The sequence below is a fragment of the Magallana gigas genome, chromosome 4 (assembly GCF_963853765.1).
Source record: "Magallana gigas chromosome 4, xbMagGiga1.1, whole genome shotgun sequence".
In the NCBI taxonomy this organism is placed as follows: domain Eukaryota; kingdom Metazoa; phylum Mollusca; class Bivalvia; order Ostreida; family Ostreidae; genus Magallana; species Magallana gigas.
Window position 1 is genome coordinate 13,395,957 of NC_088856.1, and position 9,099 is coordinate 13,405,055.

At 33.3% G+C, this 9,099-nt stretch overlaps 1 protein-coding gene across 1 annotated transcript; it reads left to right on the top strand.

Annotated features, from left to right (window-relative positions):
* The first annotated feature begins 21 nt into the window (after positions 1–21).
* LOC105333876 (alanine aminotransferase 2) lies at positions 22–3,557 on the top strand. The gene is made up of 3 exons (XM_011437087.4): positions 22–140; positions 259–1,808; positions 1,943–3,557. Exon 2 carries the CDS (start codon positions 361–363, stop codon positions 1,804–1,806), a length of 1,446 nt encoding a protein of 481 aa, XP_011435389.3. The 5' UTR covers positions 22–140; positions 259–360; the 3' UTR covers positions 1,807–1,808; positions 1,943–3,557.
* Positions 3,558–9,099: the final 5,542 nt, after the last annotated feature.

Here is a 9,099-nt window from a genome sequence, read left to right on the forward strand (position 1 = left end):
GCATTAACCAACAGATTGTCAACGTTGAATAAACGCTTCAATGGAATATCTTAAAGAAATTGTTTACTAAAACATTTGTTCGACTTAAATGCTCATTTCAATATATTCCCGAACTTCCTCTTATTTTGGTTTAGTCATAAGTACGTATTGACAGTATTCCCGCTTTGTTCTTGTTCATTGTAATTATATTATGTCCAACAAGATGCCGTTTTATAAGATCTAAAAATCTACGTCATGTTAATTGATTTTTTTATTCAGGAAATTGGAACCAGTCAACGCTGCCTTACACCAGAGATCCTTGACCCTGGGACGTGATATAATCCTTATATACTGAAGGTTAACGAAAGCGACAAGATAAGCATGGCAGACAAAGTTCTTACGATGGATTCTATTAATCCAAATATTGTGAAAATGGAATATGCTGTTAGAGGCCCTATAGTTGCCAGGGCCACTGAGCTAGAGAAAGAGCTTGCAAATGGTGCCAACAAACCGTTTACATCAGTGATGAAAGCCAATATTGGAGACTGTCATGCTACAGGTCAAACTCCGATTACATTCATCCGGCAGGTCCTATCCGTGTGTGCATACCCAGAAATGTTGGAGACCTGCAATTTTCCCCAAGATGTCAAAGATAGAGCCAAAAGGCTGTTGGGAGGCTGTAAGGGAGGCAGTATTGGATCCTACTCAGCGAGCCCAGGGATTGATGTCATAAGAGAGGATATAGCTAAGTATATATCTGAAAGAGATGGAATTCCGAGCAAACCAGAGGACATAATGCTGTGCACTGGAGCCAGTGATGGGATAAAGACAATTTTAGCCATGTTAATGACAGGGAAGTTGGGGAAAGAGCGAGCTGGCATCCTGATTCCAGTACCCCAGTACCCACTCTATTCTGCAACCCTCACTGAGTTTAATGCATATCCCATCCCATATTATCTGGATGAGGAGAATCACTGGGGACTTGATGTTAAAGAATTAAAGCGTGCCCTCAATGAAGCTAAGTCAAACTGTGTTCCCAGAGCTATTTGTGTCATAAACCCAGGTAATCCAACAGGGCAGGTGCTCACCAGACAAAACATAGAAGATGTCATCAAGTTTGCTAAACAGGAGAAGCTGATGGTGCTAGCAGATGAGGTCTACCAACACAATATATGGGGAGAGGGATGCAAATTCTTTTCTTTCAAGAAAGTGCTTTCAGAAATGGGTCCTGATTATAACACAATGGAATTGGCATCTTTCATGTCAGCATCAAAAGGTTTCATGGGCGAATGTGGTTCAAGGGGAGGTTATGCAGAGATTGTAAATTTACTCCCAGATGTCAAAGCCTGCCTCATGAAATCCATCTCAGCTAAGCTCTGTCCACCAATTGTTGGTCAAATTGTCATGGATTGCATCACAAACCCCCCAAAACCTGGAGATCCTTCGTATGAGCTATTCAAGAAAGAAAAAGACAATGTCTTGGCTCTTTTGAAGAAAAAGGCAGGAATGGTGACTAGTCTCTTTAACTCGATTGAAGGCATCAAATGCAATGAAGTTCAGGGTGCTATGTATGCTTTCCCACAAATTTTCTTACCTCAAGGTGCAGTGGAAGAGGCCAAGAAGAGGAACCAGACTCCCGATGCTTTCTACTGCTTCCAGTTGTTGGAAACAACGGGGATCTGTGTGGTGCCAGGGAGTGGGTTCAGACAGAAGGAGGGGACATTCCATTTCCGGATAACAATTCTTCCCAAGATCGAGGAAATGACCGATGCCTTAGAGCGCTTCAAAGAATTTCACCTTGCTTTCTTAGCTCGATTCAAGAACTAGAGGTTGGTTTTGGATGATAAAGTCAAATTTTTTTAAATCACACTTATTTCCCACCAGAAACAAGAAAGACATGTCTCTAAAATTTTTAAATTTTATCAATTTTTTAAAAAAGTTTCTGTATTTCTTTTTTTTCCAGTTATTTCTATGAGCTCTAAAAATGGAACCACTAGATTTTTAAAAGAAGGAACAATACCATACCAGAAGAACGAAGACGATGCAAGCAATGTGGTTGTATCTACTTTAACGATATTGTATGATAATATATTTTATATCTAGATGGCGTTTATATCCCCGATTTCTATCCGCCCTGATGTTGTTTTGATTTTGAAATGTTTGTTTCTGCTACAGCTGTTGTTTTAAAAAATATCATTATCATATGTATTGTTTCTGAATGTCACAACTTGATTCTTGTAATTTTTGCTGATTTCTATGTCTACAAGAGCCACTATTTATATGTATCCATTGGTGGTGTTGTATTTTGTTTTTCATTAATATTTCACCAAGTCTGTACTAGTTACATGTACCAGGAGAAATCATTGGACATGTTGATCATGAACTGTTTTATCAGAGGAGAGATTTTTTTTAGACCCTTTATTCTTTATTTAAAAAGATCTAATGTGGTTGAACCATGTTTGTCTAAGGTTCCTTGTGTAGGCTTTATGATCATTAGGAGTTGTTGTTCCTCCACTAAGGTTGCTTATTTAAAAGTATCTTATCAAGTCATTTTTTTATTTTTCATTTTTTTTGTAAATTCTATTTTTATTACTAATTGTATATTTTTTTTGTTTCATTTTTAACTGCTTGATTTAGATTTTTAAAAGAAATATTTGAACTTTAATTTTATTAAGATCTTTAATTTTTTTGTTTTAAATGTATTTATCTGATAAAAGCTGTATATGAAATATGTGTATCATAACACTACAAGAAATCAAAATTTAGCTCAGTTTTCTGTATGGTGCACAATTCAGTTAAGAGTGCCGGATGGCCATGACCATTTTTAGACTATATTTACTTTCTTTAGAAGAAGATCTAGAGCTCTGTATAAAAATGTTCTGTACTAAATAATAGTTTCTGAGCAAAAATATCAAATTTAAAAGTCTTCACATAATTTTTTTTAAAACAAATGATGGCTATATTTTAAGGAAGAAAAATTTATAACAAGGTGTTCTTTTTCTTGGCATGTTTGTTTAAGTTGTACTGTACAGTGACACTATTTGAATCTAAAGCAGATTTCTGATGGAAAAAAATGAAAAAAAAATATGAATATAGAATTGTTAAACAAGTGCCATAGTTTTTGTTTGTCCTTCGTGGGTATTTAAATTATCAGATGTTAAGTGTAAGTCACTAAGAAATGTTATATATATTTTATTGCTTTATTGTGCATGGTTAAGTGTCATTAAGTTATTAAGAAATGTTATAATATTTTATTTGCTTTATGCATGGTGTGTTTGATTTTCACAAACAGGGAAATAAAACCAATATTGCATTTTGCCTGTATCTTCAGATTTAAAGATCTATAAGAATGTTTTATATGTAGGGTTTTTTGGCACTTAAATTGAATTTCTTCTGATATCATACGTTTTCTCGAACATTAATACACTCCCTCGTGTCATAAGACCACGCGTATCGAGTATCTTGATGATGCTGAGGATTAAATTATTGGGTTTGATAATTGTACACCTCTATGGATATCATTAAGAAGCTTAGGAAATTGAAAAATTGTGTTCATATAAGAGTTTTATGCTACAATCCTTCAAGGTCTTATTGTTTTATTTTTTGAAAGAATAGGAAAAGTTTTCAAAGTTTGATACCGTATACAAAGAAATTTAGGTGCTCCCGTTATAAATTCATTGGACTTGGCACACCCAATCCATTGTTATTGATGGAGGTTGAAATGAAAATGGGGTTATATAAGTGAAAACTTCGAATTCAAGTCACAGTGTTGACCTGATGAGGGTGATTAACCATTGAGCCTTGATAAACACATACAGGTCATTGATCTGTCCCTCTCCATCAGTTATCTTATAGAGAATCACTGAAGATTATTTCTTTATCGGGGCGAATTTTTATGGATTGTCAATATTATAACGGTTTAATGGGATTATATTTACGTATTTTGAACACAGACTATTTCATAGTTTATGGGGGATATAAATTCATCCCTAATCGTGGTTAGAGGATGACCTCCAAATTGTAGAATATTAATCCCCACGAATATTAGCAATCGCATTTTGCAAAACTATCAGTTTGTTCAAATGTTCTCTAGTTTGTTTATTTTTACTTTGTTAAATATTTAATTTTGAATATTTGTTCGAAAAGAGTATGTTAATTTTATGTACACTGTCTTGGCAACTGTTAATTTATATAGGTCACCTGATTCAGTGACCTATGGCAATCGAGACAAAATAATATTAATAGGCAATGAATATATATAAGTATTCCACCATGTGTGCGAACAAGTAGACAAACGCGTGTAAGATGAAATAAGGATATCCTGTAGAGATCAATCCTCGTGATAGGAACGCGTTTGAATAGTAAATCTGTTTTGTGGAGATAGTGAATAGCCGCGGCCAGTCGGATTTGACATTTATAATTCACCGTTTCGCGACATTCATTTCTCAAATAACTTTTCTATTGCTTATTGACTGATTTTTGAAGTATATACATGTTAATTCGGCCAATTTTTAAAACATACATGTATATTATTGATACATAGTTTCAAATAAGATTTTCAAAAGAGTAATTATATCATCATCAAATTAAATCTTATTTCAAATTACACAGGAGCGTTGCACAACTGAGGGTTCGTAACCATCAACTTGTATTAACAATTAAGTTTATTTCTTGGAAGCTAATATCGATACCAGAACTGGGAAAATGAATCAATGTGGAATAAAAATATGACATTTAACAGTCGATTTGATCATAATGGCTATGAATATCTTAAAAAGTTAAAGAGTAATTAATATCAGTCCGCGACAGAAAATCATTTAGAAATTCACAGAGTATAATGTACTTATATAAAGACCGACACGTTGGCACCATCTTTAATGGGCATATGGTCACAATTTGGGTTAAAAGTTATTTTTTCCGTAAGGCATCTTAATTGGCAATCAAATTTTGAGTGCCATTCGTTGAGTCAGAAGCGATTTACAAAGCTTGCAATTCTTTGCTATGTAAACAAAACTTTTGTTTACATTTTCGAGTGTTGAAGTGAAATTCCAGTTTAAGACCTAAAATGAATGTGTTAAACGTTAGGAACTGCTTATTTATGCTCAAAATGAATAAGGAGATGGACAAATCAGCTTAAAGAATATTTTTTACTGGTATAATGACCCTATGTATACAAAAACAGGACAAGAGCCTTATCACTCTACGACTGACTCTCAGATTTCATTTCATCATTAGAAATGCATTCATACAGCATTGTAAATACAATGTAATAGAAGCAGAAAAATAGAAATTGACTCAAATCGTAACCATGCCACTTTAAGAGGCAAGTGCACTCCCGATATATAACAAGATATACTGAATAATTGTATACTTTGGTACAAGTAACTCACCCCGGTCCATATAATATTGTTGGTTAACTGCAGACTCGTGTCATTGTGACCACGCCCATGCATCGGGTATCTGCACAAACCAACAATATTATATGAGGTAACTATACCACAGGTTACATGTATCTTTTTTTTTTACTTCTAATATACTGCAAGGTAATCAAAAAATAAGCATCCAAAGCTTATATCTATATTCCCATTGATGTCTATTTGTATGAAATAAATGTGTATCATCGCTGTAAAGCCATTGTATACGCTCTTAGTCAGGGATATAAAAGTTAAGATACATGGAACAGCTATATAAATATGTTATTTAGTTCGCTTCCGCGATTAAAAATATAGTGTCAGAAACTTTGTAAATGTTTTTATTAATGAATAGATATGATTTAATGATTATTTTTCATTAGTACAAATCAAATTGGTTAATGCAAAAATAAATTATTCAAATAGCGCGGTGACGTTCATACATGTATTTGCTCATGGTGCATGAATTGGCTAACTTAAAGTGTATTCAAAGGAAATTGAACGTCGCAGATTTCCCAATACAAACATGAGGGTAAATTTACACTGAATGTAAATATAAAAGAGGAACGTCTCGAGTGTTCTTAACCGTCAGTTGCCTGTGATTATGATATATATCGATACAAATTTAAGTAAACCCTTTCATTAATTTCTGCTTATTCATATTTCCGAATGAAACTAGCATTGTAAACGCTAAAATTCAGACTAAAACTGAAGATTGACATTTGTAGGCACTCGTAATACAGTAACAAGAGGCCCATGGGCCATATCGCTGACCTGAACAGCAACAGCCTTTAATAAAATGATATTTATGAAGTCATATATACGGAATATCTGAACAATGTAGTAGAATAGATTCTATATTAAAATATTTTCAACTTTTTCTTCAGACATTTTTATGTTAAACACTGAGCCCCTTTTGTAACAGGTTTATTTCATAGTCATATCATATACTGAGTATTGCATTCTCAAGAAGATCTTAAACAATTGTTCAAATATTTATAAACCTACATCAAACATTGAGTCCCTGAAGGGACCCAAAACTTGTCCATGGGCCACAGTCTAATCATTTGAAACTCAACAATGTGAAGATACTTGTATATAAGTAATATCATGTATTATAACATTTGAGTTTTAAGAATAATTGATTTTTTTTAACCTCCCCCTGTCTAATGTGGTCCCATCCTCCCCCGAAGATCACGATTATGATAAACTTTAATCTACGCAATCTTTGGATACTTTCACAAAAATATATAGTTTTTCTAGGCGATTGGTTTTTATTTAAATAAAGATTTAGTTGTGTTACCCGTTGCGAAGCGTGTTTCTAACGCTGAGGATGATAGAACGGATTATTAAATTCGTCTAAACCAATCAGATTTCAGTATTTAACATAAAAGTATAATAACATTTTTTGTTCGTGAATCTAATTTTTTTGCAGTTACTATATTTCAATAACCAATATACTAAATAAACCTTTTGAAATTTCAGGAGGCTAAACGGTCAACAAGTAAACCATTAAATCTGCCTTAAAGTTTGACTTTATGATATTTTTGGCCATAAACTAAGTTAGTGAAGACTTTCAAATTTCGTGAAGATATTAAAATATTTTAGCTTTAAGTTTTCATATTTTACTATTCATTTTATACAAAGCTCTTCAGCTTCAGGAGGTAAACACAGCATATAAATATGACCAGGACCATCGAGACCTCTTAATAACATACGGAACATCATTGCACCTTAAGAAACTATTAAAACTTGGTTTATGTACAGTGGCATTTGGTTTCTCTTGTTACCTGATACCCATTTTAATCTTTATAAGATGAATAAAATGGTGGTTCACACACGCTCTCTCCTACAATAATGCATTAAGAAAATTTTAATACAAAAGATGAAAAAATGACAATAACAAACCGTGAACCATCTCAAAAATCCATAAAACGAAATACAAATTCAAAGCAGAGCAACACGGACCTCTAAATAGATAGAGGTAGGATCAGGTGCCTAGGAGGAGTGAACATCCTCTGATGACCTACCGCTCTTTATATGTTGTCTTTGGAAACAACTATCGTTTTGCACTAAAATTTTCAGATCAAAATAAATATACATGTATATAAATATATTACAGTTCAAAATTTAGTGATTATAGCGAGTTTTTATGATTTTATTGCAACCATGCCACTACTTTTGGAGCAACCCTCGTATTAATCCTACAGTGTTGTGTATTTGGTGATCTGCAAAGTGTAAATGTCTCCGAATGCTATTCATGTGGAAGTCTCATTTAACGTCAACTTCGAATGATATAAAGTTTATTTGACTGATAATTTTTTTTTTCATTTATCACTAGCTCCGATTAAAGAATGTCATAATTTTTTTTTCCACTTTTCCCTTTAAACTAAATCATTCTTTAATTTTTTATGTAAAAAAATGCATCTAATTTTGTGAGGTTTTGAAATGTGAAGTAGTAAAACAAATTAAAATGCTGCCTTAAAGGCGCTCAGACAGCAATCTGAAGATTTCTGCATCAAAACGCTTTGTATCATAGCAATTTTATCACAAATTATATACCTGCTATCTTTTTTTGAAACCTTAAAGAGAGAGAGAGAGAGAGAGAGAGAGAGAGAGAGAGAGAGAGAGAGAGAGAGAGAGAGAGAGAGAGAGAGAGAGAGAGAGAGAGATATTATAACTTAACAAATTATCAGACTTTTAATCCGTTTTTAACACCTTACCTTCAGTCAGTCAAAAGATGATTTTTAATTATAAGTACATTGTACATATATCATCTAATTAATTTCTTTTGTCTTTTCACGCCCTTATAGTTACCACAGTTACGTACATACACTACTAAGTATATTACATGTAAAAATGTATACCCTCTGTCCAGGTAATGCACATGTGCGACCTTTTAGTAATTACCTTAAAATAATGATGGACTCTACCTAAAGACGTATTAATTGTTAGTACTGATCTATGGAAAATTAAACAAAGCACGAGGAAAACAGACAATATTTGTTGGGCAGAACTCTACAGTGGAGCCTTTTTTCTCTCTCAGATTAGGGGTGTATTCTGATTAGGTAAGGTGTGAATGCCTGCAGGGCTTCATTTACCCGTGTGTACGTGTCGTGAAATCCTCCGCTAATCCGTATACACTGAAAGAGGGACTAAATAGTGTGTTCAAATTATTGTAAAAATACTAATGTTTTTATTTTTTTTACTCAGATTCGTAAACAATTTGTCAAAATCTAATCCGCTATCAAAATTTAATATATCACAAAATAATTCAGTGATACGGCTATACTGTGATGTACCATACGCTAATGGCCGACTGGTTTATATAAACATAGACATATTTTAGATACAGGTAAATGCACATCAGAAAAAAGAATAATAACTCTGAGATAAATTGCATTAATTGACTACGCGTAGGACCTTTTCTTATAGAGGAAAGCCGGACCTTAAATGTTAGCATTAAAGGTCCTGCCGGACCATTTTACGGACCGGACCTTAAATTATACGACACCGGTGATTTGATTTGAACATATTTTTATTGTACAAAAATTACAACAGGGATTGGACACAAGTTCAAAAACTTAGATCCCCCTCTCCCAATAAAAGTATATAATACAGTAAAAATAATGTATACACAACATGTAAGGTCAACAGATCATATGACAGTTATATATAAATTTTCAATGGTGTACTAAATCTTTTTGTA

What these genes read in the sequence shown, in the direction of transcription:
- LOC105333876 (XM_011437087.4), top strand. Translation starts at nt 361, where the DNA reads ATGGCAGACAAAGTTCTTACGATGGATTCTATTAATCCAAATATTGTG.